Genomic DNA, 15,593 nt, shown 5'->3' with positions numbered 1-15,593 from the left:
CCTTTTGGGATAAGGTGGATGAGACCCTCTGTAAGCGACCCAGGCATCTCGCCGGAGTCCCAAATGGCCTGCAGGTCTGAAGTTATATAGTCTCCAATCATATCCCAAAATACAATGAAAAAAGACGGGGTGAGGCCATCCGAACCTGGGCACTTGCCCTTGTGAAGGGCTGAAAGTGCAGTCTTGAACTCTGTGTTGGTGAATGGTGCATCAAGTAGAACATGCATACCCGGATTCACCAACTCAGGGATGCTCTGCCAAATAGCCTGTCTAGCATCCTCTCTATCATGTGTCTCAGGATCAGCAGTAAGAAGGGTGGCATAGAAATCTGAAGCTATGCGTAAGACATCATCAGACTCTGTCTGTAAAACCCCATGTGAGTCAATAAGCTGGGATACACTCTCTCTACTATGTCTAGGGCCAAGAGTAGAGAAAAAGTGTTTATTGACTCTACCACCCATCTGAATCCAGAAGGACTCCCGTGCATGAAAGGCATACTCTGTTCTCTGATCAAGCAATAACTGCTGATGAGCCGTTGCTGCAGCAAGGCGCTCCTGAATCCAAGCATCTGAAGGCCATTTCTTCTCTTCCCTCTGCAAAGCTGCCAACTGATGGCGAACACCAATCTCACGTCTGAGAATATCTTGTCTCCTGGTACAAGCAACTGAGCGGTAGAAGTCGCTAATACCAGAAAGGGCAGCGGCTACATGTGATGGATATGGCTGCCCACCCTGGACATGAGAAACCCATGTCTGCAGGGCTGCCTCCGTAAGGTCCTCCTCTGTGTAAAAGGCATCTGGAATCCTGATGCTGGCAGACCGGCCTCTCAAGTAAGGCTCTGAGATAGCCAGCACAACAGGAAAGTAGTCTGAAGTGGAAACCCCAGCAGCAATGCTTACCGATCCACCTCTGTCTAGTGCCCAATCATCTACATAGAATCTGTCAATGCGTGCATGAATAGGCATCTGCTGCCTCCTGTTCGACCAAGAGAATAGGAGGGATTGTGGCTGAATAAGAAAGGCATCATCCCACCAAGTATCTCTGCCACAGAAGTGAAAAAGGAAGGCATCCCAAGCTGCTCTCTTCAAAGAGTGAAGTCCGCCTTCTCTACCCCCTTTTTTGTCTGACGGTAACTCGACCATGTTAAAGTCACCTCCAATCACCCATGAATCCACAATGGGGGCCTAGGAGAGCAAAGTCTTCCACATAAGGACATGTTCCCCTCTAATGTTGGAGGCATGCAGGTTAAGGAAACCAAACTTACGCCCTCCAATCAAAAGAATAATCCACTGAGCTCTAGAGGGAATAATGACTCCATGTCCAATAACTAAGGGGAGAACCGACTGCGAAACTGAAATAGAAGTGCCCCCCCTGGTGCCCAAGGCAGGCGACTAAAAAGTATGCCCTGAAAGCAACTTGCCTGACTTGGCACAATCTCTAGAATCTAGCTTGTGCTCTTGAATAAATAAGATATCAATGGAACCCCCAGTAACACCTGGATGAAGCTGATCTCGGATCAGATGTCTACGGCGGCGATGTAGGACGCCACCTAGGCCCTATATGTTCCAACTAATAATCCTCATCGACGGGAGGATGTAGAGTGGAACACCTTAGCCGACCTAGTGGTGGAAACAAACCCCTCAACAGGGGAAGACCTCCTGCTCGAGGAGGGAGGGATGGAACCAAGTGGCGGAAAATCAATAGGGGAAAGAACCCTGCCACCTGAAGAAGAAACCCTGTCAACAGGAAACCCAATCACTGGCTCCCCAAAAGTAGCGGGCACAAACTCCTCCTCTGGGAAATCTGAACCATCTGCCAGGGCTGAAAACGAGTTCCTGTGAAGCAAGCCAGACACCGGAGTGCGAAGGATCCCTTCTGAGGGAAGAGGATCAATAGTGTAAACCATCCCCTTCCCCCTATCCAAGGGAGGAAGTGAGGACTGCTCTCTATCCTGTGTCTGCCCAGCCGCGGAGACCTCTACTGCCTCAAGAAGAGCGTCTGGCACCGCTGGATCTAGGGAAGAAGCTGCAACCGGGGAGGAGGTCGAAGCTTCAGCGTCTCGGACTGTGCGAGGTGAGACTGGAGGGATAGCTCGAGGTGAATCAGAGTCCACTAATGTACCCTCGTGAACTCAAGGAGGGATCTGCACACGTGCCGGAACCCACTGGAGAGCGTCGCGTGCCCCTGAGGTAGGTGGGGGTCGAGGAGCAGGTGATGGACCTGTACCACCCCCCTGTCGAGGCCGAGGAGCAGGTGCTGGACCTGTACCACCACCATCCTAAGGAGGACCGCCATGTGAGGTCGAGGAGCAGGTGTTGGACCTGTACCACCCCTCTGTCGAGGCCGAGGAGCAAGTGCTGGACCTATACCACCCCCCTGTCCCCCCTATCGAGGCCATGGGGCGGTAGCTGTACCAGAGGGCTTCTTGGGCCTTTTCTTCTTCCTGGGGCAATCCCTGGCAAAGTGTCCAATGGTCCTGCATATCTTGCACTGGTCCTGTCTGCCTGAAATCTCTACTCTCTGGCGAAAAAAGGAACCATCCGGGCGTTGGATCATAACATGAACCATCTTGAGGTTAGGATCCTTACAGAGGACCCTAACTCTAGGTACCCCATCAGCCTTGGTTGCCTCTCTGCAGTCAATGGAAACCGAGGGAGGGGTGGGATCTCAGCAACTGCGCCAAAATGCTCCCCAATAACAGAAAGAAATCGATGGTAAACCTGGGGAAGCCTGGGGAATCTGATGAAGAGCGAAAAGATTTCCTTATCTGCCTCCACTGGGTCGAAACCAATATGAAAGGCTTCAAAGAAGATCTTCCTGTGTCCCAGGTCTAAAAACTCAGCCTTGAGCACAGTGCTCGCAGCCTCTAGAGTGTCAAAAACAACCTGAAAAAAACCTCATCCCAGAAGACAAACATCTAACAATCGTGGAGTGAGGTCTGGGGGGAGAGCTGCAAGCATCCAATCTCTGGCTTGGGATCTGGAGGGGTGAGACCCGAAGATGCGTGCAAGCAACGTGGTAGAGCATTCAATCTCTACATCCTTCTTGAGCTGCTGCAACTTGTCTTTAGAAAAGGTAATAGTTTTCGCGGCCAGTGGAGGTGGAGCAGGATTGGCTGACGAAGTATCCATCGCCAATCGAGGTGAGGAGGCCAACTCTGACAATTTGGAGGCTCCTTCCGCTCCAAAAAAAAGCTGCGGGAGAAAGGGGGGTAGAAAACAGGGAAAGGAGGTGAGGAGGGAGCGGGGGGAAGGGGCGAGGAGGGGAGGGGTAAAGGGGAGAGGCTGAGAGGCTGAAGGGGAGGGGGCAAGCTGAGAGGGAGGGAGGGGGCAGGCTAGGGAGAGGAAAGGGAGAGGAAGGAGAGGCAGGAAGGGGGCGGGCTAAGGGGCAGGGAGGGGGCGGGCTGAGAGGGAGAGGAGAGGGAGAGGAAGGAGAGGGAGGGGCAGGGAGGGGGCGGTGCAGGCTGAGAGGGAGAGGAGAGGGAGAGGAAGGGGCGGGCTGAGAGGCAGGGAGGGGGCGGAGAAGCAGGCAGGGAGGGGGCGGAGGAGTAGGCTGAGAGGGGGAGGAGAGGGAGCGGGGGGTGAAGGGAAGGGGGAGGAGAGTGAGAGGAGGGGGCGGGCTGAGAGGCAGAGAGGGGGCGGAGAGGCAAGGAGGGGGCGGGGGAGCAGGCAGGGAGGGGGCGGAGAGGCAGGGAGGGGGCGGGGGAGCAGGCAGAGAGGGGGCAGAGAGGCAGGGAGGGGGCGGGGGAGCAGGCAGGGAGGGGGCGGAGAGGCAAGGAGGGGGCGGGGGAGCAGGCAGGGAGGGGGCGGAGGAGCAGGCTGAGGGGGGAGGAGAGGGAGTGGGCTGGAAGGGGGCAGGCTGAAGGGGAGGAGGAGAAGGGAGGGAGGGGCTGAGGGAGAGGGAGGGGCTGAGGGCAAGGGAGAGAGGGAGGGACGGGCTGAGGGAGAGGGTGCAGCAAGGGAGCGGGGAGGAGCAGCAGCTCGTCGATCCGTTTGTGTGGCTGATGTTCTTTGATTGATGTATGGCCTGTTATTCTAGTGGAAAGAGTATGCTTCTACAGCTAGCAGCGTCTTGTCCTTTTAGACAACATCCACCGTAAATACCGCACCCAACTCCGCATTTGGGAATTCATCTTTGTAGACACCGATGCTAGGTTCTCTTGACTCAAGCTGGAGACAAGTAGTTTGCGATTGCATGCTACGATCTCGGCCAACTCACCACCTCAAACTGGATAGCTTGTGGCTGGCATAACACACTGGTCGATAGCATCCGTCCATATCTTCTTGCATTAGGACACTGCCTATTGCCCTATCCGAGGCATCCACAAACATATGAAATGTCTTCTCCCAGGTTGGAGGTAGCAAAACTAGCGCTCTGATAGTTGAATTTTGAACTTGCAGTACGCCTTATCATTTTATGAAACAAATTTTCAATCATGTGTACAACATGATTGGATTAGATAAAAGATTTATATCTTTAACATGCTACATACTCCTCCGTCCACTCAAATGTCTTGGGCTAGTGCATTCAGTGGAATTGCCATGTGCATCAGGAACCATACGTGTCGCCCATGCCACCTAATTTGGCCCAAGAACCACAAAAACTCCTTTAGGCTCGTTGGTGTAGGAGCCTGCATGATGACCGCCAAATTTCGGCATCCACCGCAATGCCATCCACCAAGATAACATGCCCCAACAAGCGGCCACTGCAAACCACGAACGCACACTTCATAGGATTCAAGCTGAAGGACACTTCCCTGCATCGTTGGAAGCACAAGCGCAGATGCCACACATGATTGGCCCGTGCTCCAAACAGACTGAGGTCGTCCAAAAAGATCCCCAAATCCTCCACTGTCCTCACATACCTGAAGTATCTTTACCCAAAGACCCTATGTTTGACGAAAAGTGTGTTTAGCATAGTCAACTTTGTATATGCTACCAGACACTTTCAAGATAATGAATTAGCAGCAAATTTTGAAGCCATGTATGTTGTTTGTGGTGGCGTCATTTGCTCCAATGACAGCCCATTATGCAGCTTAAATTCAGCATGCCTGTGCTTGTGCATAGGATGCTCATGGATCATTAGCTGTGAGGGCTGGCCACTGTGTTTGCCCTTGAGCTCGCTGACCTGATCCGTTGTAATGGCAATTCGATGTGGTGTGCATATTGGTCATGCAGATTTTGCACCACTTCTCGTTTAGAGCACACTTAGTCGTCGAGTGGCCGAGATTCTGACAATTGACACACCATAGCACCATCCGCATTTTGCTGAGTAAGGAGCCTTTGGATGCTACAAAGCTGGCCTTTCCTTCCTTCGAGGACTTCTTGGTCTTCTTCTCCTCTTTGGCCTCCGACTCCTCATTACTGTCGTCTTCGGAGCTATCGTCGAAACTATCTTCTTCAGACTCCTCGTCACTTTCCTTGTGCTTCTTACCCTTTGAAGATCGCTTCTTTCCTTTGCCCTTGGAAGACTTGGGATGCTCTGCCATCCAATTTCTGGAGTGACTTGCCTGCCAAGTCACTTTGCCGATTATGACGTCGAGTGTCGTGGTCATCTTATCCACCATAGCCACGACTGTCCACAAACCTCTGGAACGCCCAGAGATGAAAAATTGATTCAGCACCTCAACTACCGACTGTTGAGCTTGTGGAACCCTTTGCAAAAGTGTTTGACATTGTGCCACATAGTCTTCCTTCCTGATCACATTGCTACAAGAGCCACAATCCCTCCAGAGTTTGCGGGATCGGTTCTCTTTACAAAACCTCCTTAGGAAGCAACTCTTATGGCATCGTAGGCTAGGAAATGATCCACGAGGTACTCCACCAACCATCTTAACGCTTTATCTACCATAGGGATTCAAAAGTTGCTTCCTTTTGTAGTGGAACCACCCCTCTCGGATTGTTTGGTGAATAGCCGGACATGTGCATCCAAATCCTCCTTGCACTTTCTAGAGGATTTCGTGTACTTGACATGAACTGCCATCGGGCAGCCACCATCGTCACCACAACCGCAGTGGGAGATGGAGGGTTTGACAGCAATGAGAACAATTCTCATGCTACCGGAGACGTCTTCCCAGCACCTGGTGATGACGGTTCACTCACCACCCATTGGCCCTCCGTATGAACTAGTACCGCAAGAACTGATCGTGACCTTCACCTTGCATCAGGCAGAGTAACCGCACCTCTACCGGCAAGGTTGTCCATCTCTTGCTGGATATCAAATTTCCCATTGATGTTGCTGTGGTTGCAGTGTCATCGGCACCAACGGTTTGGGATGCCCTTACAACCGTGTGCGCATGCATTGCTACAGCTTTCTTTGGGTTAGGACCGGAAAGATCTTCTAAATCAAGTGAATCAAGGTGTTTACAAACTAAAGATCATCATACGCTTTGTCTTGTGTATTTTTGTGCACATAATGAATTGCGTCCTGAGCCTTACGGGTCTCTTGCTGCTTCCACAAGATCTTCGCATGAGTCTCGACAAGTGTGAGCATCGTTTCTTGCGGATTTACCCGGCCCACGTACCACAGTGTGGATGCTGGTGGGCAGACATGAAAACCTGAGAACACCCCTCATATGAAGTTAAGAGAAATTGTGGTCACCAATGTGTAGGGCCTCTAGATATCAGATAAGGAACTACGAATAGTCATCGAGAATCGCATATTGAACAGTTGAGAGAAACCCTCGTGCGAAATGGAAATACATAGGGATAGACTCAAACACTTAAAAATCAAGAGGAAGCCCATTTCTATAGCGTAAACATCTGCGAGATGAATGGATGAGTGAATGAATGCCTGAAGACTCTAGGTCGCATGAATACAAGAGTTTGACTAATAATCGTCATACCTGTTTGAGCAGTTGTGGCTGCTCACACCTTTGGGAATCCCCGCTTGGATCCTTGAGATTGTTAATGCCTTAATAGGATGCTTGGATTTAGGAGCACCTTGCTGCATCCAGCAAGGGCTCAACAATGGGTTCTTTCGGATCAGAGAACGGAGTATGCCTTTCATTCAGGGGAGTCATTTTGGACTCAAATGGGAGGAAGAGTCAATAAACACTTCTTCTCTACTCTTGGCTTGATATATGGTAGAGAACATGTTTCTCAGCTTATTGACTCTAATGGAATTTTACAATCAAATCTTGATGCAGTCTTCAGCAAAGTTGTGTTGATTTTTTATGCCTCACTTCTTTTAGCAAACCTTGACACGCTTTGCTGAGATGATGCCGAGCACAGAGTTTTGCAAGTTATTCCAGCATTGGTAAAATCAGATATGAGAGATTCACTTGATGCACCTTACAAGTAGTTTGGAATTCAGGACTGGAATTCTTGCTCTTCCCAAGGGCAAGTACTCAGGCTCAGATGGGTTGAGACATTGCTTTATGGGACATGATTGGGAACCATCTTACCTCATCCTAACACGACATTTGGGACTCTAGTATTATAACTAATTGACTTATAGAGGGTCTCATTCATCTTATCCCAACGAGGGGTTGCAGAAATTTGGTTTCACATTGGACGCCGATCACTCTTTTGGTCACCTTTTATAATATTTTGGCAAAATCTATCAATTTGCATTTGCAACCCATTCTTCTAGATCTTCTTCATGATATTCAAATGGGCTTTGTGCATGGCCAAAGCATATTTTGGGAGGCTTCAGATTGGGCTATGCATAGTGGCTGGAGGTTAGCCATTCACTTGTTGGATTTTGACAAAGCTTATGACAGAGTAGATTGGGATTTTTTGGAAGATACCCATCTACGTTTTGGACTTTTAGATGCTTGGATCATAGGGGTATCTTCTTTGTACAGATCAGCCCGTAGCCAAGTGCTTGCCAAAGGAGACATGGGCAAGAGATTTTAGATTTCTAGATGAATCCAACAAGGATGCCATCTTTCCCCTTTCTTGTATTCATTTGTAGCTATAGCAATGAGCATCTTTCAAAGATCTCAGCTTGACATTGGATGTCATTCCACAGAGAATCACTTCCTTGAGGATTGATTTTGTTCTACAGCAGGTGCATATATTAACATAAATAAATATGATTGCTTCTAGATTAACAATGAGGACATTCCATAATAGGGGGCTGATTTTGGTTTCAAAGGGGTATTTATGTCAAATACTTGGGCTGCCAAGTCAGTGTGGGTATCTTGTTAGGAAATGGAGTCAAGATGAGTTAATTTGGTGTGTTCTAGTGAGTTCTAGTCTAGTGTGTCCTATGGATGCCACGTGTCACATTGGGAGTTACCCCATATGCATTGGTGTTCATATGTGTGTGTGCGCTCTATATAAGAGCTGCATTTGTCTAGTGTCAAATCAATCAAGTATCAAGCCTACAAGCTCTCTGGTCTACATAAAAGTACTTTCATTTTGGTTCATTACTCCTGTCATTTCATTTCCATTCCATTATGTCTTTATTTGAGTATCATTATCTCTCTCCCTAGCCTACCCTCTCTCTCTCCACAATGTCACAATGTGCCTTCATATCTCTCCTTCGTAGCAATTTTTTGGTGTTGAAGAATATTAGTAGGAATCTCCTCTTTTAAAGTTCAGCCAAACTTGCTTCTAGGGTGGTTGTTGGCAAGCAAGTATTTTTGGACACAGCATGTTCTATTTGATCCTATGGGTGTCACTCTGAGGAATGCATCACTCAGCTCAAAAGGCCTATAAAACATTTCTTATGGAGGGGGCTAGATGGTTTGGCAGATACCATAGCGCGGGTGGCATGGGAGACTTTGATTCTCCCCGCTAGGAAGGGGGCCTCATTATCATTGATCCAGACTTGCAGTGACTCGCTTTGCAAAGTTTTGGTTAGAGGGCTGTTGCTGGGGCAGGAACATTGCAAAGGATTTTAAGTCCATGCATACAGTCCTGCTCTCTTGTACCACAGGGATTTTTACCTCAACTCATCTCAAGGCTCTTTCCTTCCCTCTTATGGATCTCATCTTGAAAGCTTGGGGTAGCTTTAGGAGTACAATATTTGGAGAGTGTCCCCCTCTTCACTGGAAGAGATTGATAGGTAGTTGGTCATGTGGAATGACAACATTCTTGATCATCATGGTAGACCCTTGTTACTTTTCGTTATATACAGTGGTCTAGATGGGAGAGAGGTGCCACTTCCTCCGTAGGTTCTTGTAAGGATTTCAAAAACCTTCCAAATGATCACAAATTTCAGTAAGTCACCCCAGAGGAACTGAAACGATAATGGAGCAGATCAATGCAGCCATATCCTTAGATTGAGTTGTTCACAATTGATAGGCCTCACCATTGCTCTACTTGGCTTGGGGCTTTTATGAGGTCGGGTATCCCACTTCAGGTCATAGGATTGTGATGAGGTTGAGATGGGGATGCCTTGGTCATTTATGTTCACTCTAGGGGCAGGTTGTCTAGGTCCAGGGATGAGGATATCATTGTGGATGTTGCTTTTGAGCTTGTCAGGCCTGAGTATTGGGTCATGTGGAGCAGTGTTTTTTGACTTCAAGTTGGTATATAGACCCCAACCCAGATCACATTCCCCTGGGTTCATGGAGGATATGGCTCTATGGAAGTTTCCCCATAAAGTATTTGCAGTGGGACCCCTAGGAGTGGGTGAGGATTGATGCAAGGAACTGAGAGAAGAGCCTCCTCTTCTTTCATTACACGGTTAATAATGCCAGAAGATTTCAGCTCAGCCTCAAGGACTAGAAGCCCACCAAATCTCCTCATTGGAATAATTTTTAGATTTATTCTACCTTGCAAAAAGCCTTTTGGAAGAGACTCTATAAGTCCCTCTCAGATAGAAATATCATTCTTTTCTTTTGGATTTCTATTCACGGAGGGATTGCAATGACTAGTGGAGGTCCAAGTTCACGCTATCTCCTACTTGGCCTGGTTGCCTTTATGCTAAGGAATCCATTCAGTATTGTCTTTGGGATTCTTTGGGAAGAGACTCTATAAGTCCCTCTCAGATAGAAATATCATTCTTTTCTTTTGTATTTCTATTCACAAAGGGATTGCGATGACTAGTGGAGGTCCAAGTTCACGCTATCTCCTACTTGGCCTGGTTGCCTTTATGCTAAGGAATCCATTCAGTATTGTCTTTGGGATTCCGTACCAAGCGAGGTTTATATGGCAGGGCATTGCCAGTCTTCCGACCACTTTTGCTCCTTCCCCCTTCTTCATGACCTAGGGTTCGGTGGCATGGCACTCTCTTTTGGGGCCTCAGGTCTTTTATGAGAGGCATGACTCTTATTAGGCTCTTGAAATTTGATGACATTTAGTTGAGTCATGCTCTTTGGATGATGTTCCCCACTTGCCCTACAGACCTTCACATGCCTTAGTGGATACTTTTTGGAAGATTCTGGCGAGCGAATTTCAGCATGACATATTTCGCGATCTAAATGTATAGAGACTCTAGATGGTTCCCAAATCCACCCTTTAGACACATTGGCAGATACTATATACACTTTGATGGCTATTTGGGTAATAAAGCAGGGATCTTCCTGGGCAGCTTCTACAATAGGGTGGTTTTCCTTGGGGGGTCGAGTGGTTTCCCTTTTTTTTTTGCAGTGGCATTTTCAGCCTCAACCTTGGTTCTTTTCTTGCTCTCTGTGATGAGCATGTTTTTTCCCACCTAGGGCATTTTATTTCTCATGCCTTGCATGATGTATTTCTGCCATGAGCTTTGCTCTTGGAGTTTTATTCATACTTAATAGAAGTCTTTTCATTGGAAAAACAAAACCATTCATAGAGTAATGTGCATCGTTTGGCACTCTTTCTAGTACTTTCTTGCAAGTAACGTCTCGGGCCGTTTTAACGTGTTGTGATCTTGGGGTGCACTTGTGTGGGCACACACCGGAAAGCAAAACGTGGGAAGGGCGTGAGTGCACGTGAACGTGAGCGGGGAACGGTGAGCGGCCCATTCCTTTCATACCATTGTAAATATTCGTGAACCGTTGTGTAACCCTCTAAGCAAGTTGGGCTAAAGGTGGAACGTCGTGCGGTGGGTGTTCTATGTGACTTTTGAACCTCTAAACAATGGTATGAAAGGAATGGGCCGCTCACCGTTCCCCGCTCACGTTCACGTGCACTCACGCCCTTCCCACGTTTTGCTTTCCGGTGTGTGCCCACACAAGTGCACCCCAAGATCACAACACGTTAAAACGGCCCGAGACGTTACTTGCAAGAAAGTACTAGAAAGAGTGCATTCAAACCATTCGGAAGCAAGGATTTACTTTGGTATGAGAACTTTGAGGTTAGCACATGAAATACATCAGCATGACAAGTTTATCAGATTCATTACCTTGTAGCTTTTGTCTTTTGATTTCATGTTTTCGCTTGAGATGCGTTCAATAGATTTTCCATCTTGGATCAAGCCCACAATTTCATAGGCACGATCCAAAATTTGACGGGAAATACCTGCAAGATTTTCCTTAAGTATATAATATTTTACAGAATATTCTCATATTTCTAACTATGCTAGTTCTTTTTTTTGCTTGGTTTGCAATTGATCTTTTGACCAGGGTTTTTCTAGGAAAACAGGTTACATTAAAAAAAGTAAATGAACTTTCGGTGGGAAGCTATTATCTTTCCATCGTATGTTTTTACCATATTGAATGACCAAACTCATATTTAAACTCTGTTTTGTTATTGTATACAAGTATGGTATTAATGATGATTGATGAGGACTATACATACCAGCAAGCTCTGCACAATGCAAACCTGTGAGATATATACATGTTATAGATGCTTTGAAGAGTGAATAATTGCAGGCTAATATAAACCATTCTGAAAACAAAAAAAATTGCCTCAAGCAGTGACATAGTTATGTTATTCAAAACTGTACCGTAGCTTGGAAGGGCTTGTCCAGGAATAAGCCTGCAGGACATACTGAATTTAATCAACTTGCTCTTATGTGTGGAGCAACAATGAATGTAACTGGGATTTTGGAGAAAAGTGTTTTGCTTTCTTGCATAAGCATTCAATCTTAAAAGATAAAGGATTCGATGATTCACCCACTCCCAGAAAGAGTTGGGGGGTTAAAATCAAATGCGAAGGAACAATGTTAAATGAAGTAGATTTCCTACACAGGCATGAAAAATTGTAGTCAGTTTGATAAAGCACCTATAGAGAAATATAACGTCTTGAAGTCCAGATGTGCTGTTCTTGCTTCCCTCCAAAACACTCATAGTGAAGAATGAAATATTATCGGACTGCAGATATCATTACGGAAGTATTGTGAGAATCATAGCAATGTTAAGAAGATTTAAGGGCCATATTTTTTTATCATTGAAGAATAAAAAGATCAATTTAGCAAAATGTGAGACCTTGAAAGATTCTTGAGTAAAATTATCGTACCTTTGGAAGGAAAAACTCTTCAAACAACTCTGTGAAATGCGTGCAAGCAAAGACCTGCAGCGATCCCACTCATCCAATTTTGAGTAAATGTAGTAGACAATAGCTTGGTGCATTTGATTCTGTGTAACATGCCCTCAGTCCAGGAAGATTAACACAATGTGGTTTATAGGGAGACGTTCAACAGACAACTTTTTGAAGGAAGAAAGAGTAGCATGTTAATTATAAGTGAGAATAATATGCACAAGTTTACAGCAGGGGGGATATCCAAAAAGGGTGGCCTCCCGCTCTTTAGATTAATCTATATAGTCTGGCCATGCCACTAAAGGCGATATCTCGAGCCTAGATAACTGGTCATTAGCAGCCTTTGATCCTCCCATACTTCTACTGATGGGTGCGAAGGGTGTACATGATCTACCATAAAAAGGCAAAAATCTCCCCATCATGCACCCTTGACACCCTCACAACATCATGGCAGTATGCTCTGCACCATGTTCTTCAAACGTGATACTAGATATAACGACACACAATTCCCCTTCTATGGAGGAAGGGGTAGTATCCTTGAAGGAACAGGAGGAAGGCAGAAGGGAGGCAAGGGATCTAGAAGGAAGGAAGAGTAACTTGAAATAGAAATGGAAGGAAATGGAAATGGATAGAAAGCCAAGAACCAAAGGAAATCACTTACATGACCAAAAAAATCCAATTGGGTTGATTGATTATGACAAGTGAAAGTACAACACTCATATAGAGTGGATACACACACTCAAGTACCATATGTACATGTGATAACTCCCAAGATGCCACATGGCACTCTCTCACACAAAGACTCATGAGCTAGTTTCTAGTACACACTAGAACACACTCTTTGACTATGATTTCTCCAACAATCCTGAAATTAGACTGCACTATATACAATAGGACTAAACGCAAGGACAAGTTCAAAGTTGTGGTCTTCCATCTTTCAAAGTTTTTTTTCCTGCTGAAAGAGAACCTTCTATTGACTGAGAAAATACATAAAACAGTCCTTGCACATATCTCCGCTATAGGCCAAATCAGCCTACAATGTTTGAACATGAACCCTTCCATTGTTGCATGAATCTCCAACTGAATGAGAAAAGCCAAAAAATGGAGGTAAAACTTGAAAGATAAAGTTAAAATCCTCTTCCTATCGGGTAAACTGCCAGTAAAGTATACAATGTCTGCTTTCACATCGATGGAGATTGAGAAACTCCTATTGCCACTGGTCTTAGGAGACTACTTCCTATGTTGTGTCACCGAGCAGCAAAGAGCGATGTGGTGTGACATGTCAAGAGTGCATGAGTACGGAGAGCGCCATAGTGTGGGTGTATAGGGATGCTGCGGTACAAATGCAGAAAGGGATGCAAAGGTATGAGAAACGTCATGGTGTGATTGTACAAGGAGTGCTTTGGTATGAAGGTACTCAAGTACGGATGTTCAAGAGGTGATAGGAACAAGAGCATGAGAGAATGAAGGTTTGATAGGTGTAAGGATGATAAGAATGCACAGAGAAATGAACACACCCCAAACCTTCAAGTAGGTATCGTGAACTTCCTAAGACATAAGCCAATCAATCTCGATCCCATTCACTAGTACAACACTACACATTCACTAGTACACAATTACATGGTGAGCTTGTAGATCAAGCCTCTTTTCTCTCCTTTGTTGAAGTCCCCCCCTCTACCTTTACCTTTTCCTTCATCCTGGCTGGTCATATCCATTAGTGATGACCTGGCTGGTTATATCCATTGGTAATGACCTGGACTTTCTCCCATTGGTGGAATCTATTCCTTTCATTCTCATCGGTTCTCCTCTTATCTCCCTCAACCATTCTGCCACTCAGTCTCTTACTCACTTCAGATATGCGATTGTGCCAAAGTCCTATCATCCTTAAACTTTTGGTGCCATTATAACACCTCCATGTTCCTTTGACTAGTACTATACTGAACTCGGCTATATCACATTGGTTTGCAACAACTTATCTTCTCTAACTGCACCTCCCTGAGCACCACTATGATCACGTCGGTTAGACTAATAGCGCCTTTGATTAGTACTGCATTGGACTCGATTAGATCACATCGGTTGGCAACAACTTATCTTCCTCAACATGCACCTTCCTGTGCACCACTCTGATGTACACCCTACGCTGGTGTTCAATACACTGATCACAAATAGACAGTAGACTGCAACTTTTTGTGGTTTTGCAGAGGCTGTAACTCCTGCAGCTTATACCGGATCAACTTGCTTCCAAAAGCAAAGTTGTAGTATGTTCTGTGAACTACAACTTTCCAGTTCGGCACAAAGTGCAATTCCACACCAGGAAAGAGAGATTCAGTCCTGAAAAGGACTGTTTTGTCAAAAAACAGCAACAGCAGCTTCCTTGAATGTTTGTTGCCCTTTATAGCACTCATCTGCTCCGGCAAAAAACAGCCCCAAAAATGGTCAAAATACATCCAGCAGATCACCCCGTATGTCAACTACAACACCAGCAAAATGGCAAGTACAATGCCCAACCAAATCAGCCCCGAGAACGCTCACAGATCAGCAATAAAATAGCCCAAAAGCACTGGCAAAACAGCCCCGAAATGTGCTCCAAACAATGCTAATCTGACAGGATCTCAATACATCACCGTACCACCGTATGTATCCAACATAGGCAAATAACCATGCATCCAACAAACTGTCAATGCATCTCAACCAAGCATGTACCACTATCAAAGCATGTGTCACTGCCACTGCCAAAGTGATGTACAGATCGAAAGCTCCTTGTGCGAAACTGCAAAAAGAAAAAATGGCACTGTACTTGTGCTGTCACTGTCTTTAAACAGCAATATCTTTTGATCCAAAAGTTGGATCAACTTGCGTCCAACAGCAAAGTTGTGTGTTTTGAAGGATCTACAACTCTCTAGTTGAACGTAGCGGCAGATTCTGCACAGGTGAAAAGATATACAGTCTGCAAAATGGCTGTCTGCACACTGATCATCGAACTGTCCCTATTTTGGATAGTAAATAACTCTGTACTATAAACTCGGATGACCGAGCTGTCAACAGAGAAAACGTAGCCCTTCCAAATTTCTCCGACTCCTCTGTTGGGCACCGCCGAGCCTAAATCCTTATGGGTTTTGCAAATACTTGCTGTCAAAAATGGCATTCTTGGATGGGGATAGCCAGGATCTTCAGTCACTTTGCCCATTCCCCACTCTTTATGACTTGGGGCTCGGTGGCTTGGCTTTCTCTTACAGGACC

At 46.1% G+C, this 15,593-nt stretch overlaps 1 protein-coding gene across 1 annotated transcript in view; it reads right to left on the bottom strand.

Moving 5' to 3' along the window:
- Positions 1-15,593, bottom strand: part of MSH5 (MUTS-homolog 5) — a 498,728-nt gene that overhangs the window by 36,178 nt on the left and 446,957 nt on the right. Inside the window, exons 30-34 of the mRNA XM_087383476.1 lie at positions 12,333-12,386; positions 12,099-12,187; positions 11,821-11,852; positions 11,673-11,696; positions 11,278-11,393 (exon numbers count right to left, since the gene is read on the bottom strand). Coding sequence (XP_087239602.1) covers positions 11,278-11,393; positions 11,673-11,696; positions 11,821-11,852; positions 12,099-12,187; positions 12,333-12,386 — 315 coding nt within the window. The remainder of the gene's footprint in view (positions 1-11,277; positions 11,394-11,672; positions 11,697-11,820; positions 11,853-12,098; positions 12,188-12,332; positions 12,387-15,593) is intronic.

Source organism: Dipteris shenzhenensis, chromosome 13 (genome assembly GCF_047967505.1).
Source record: "Dipteris shenzhenensis isolate YYH24624 ecotype China chromosome 13, Dip_SZ_1.0, whole genome shotgun sequence".
NCBI classification, from domain to species: domain Eukaryota; kingdom Viridiplantae; phylum Streptophyta; class Polypodiopsida; order Gleicheniales; family Dipteridaceae; genus Dipteris; species Dipteris shenzhenensis.
The sequence above is the reverse complement of the archived record's forward strand: the minus strand, read 5'-3'. Positions and strand labels throughout refer to the sequence as shown.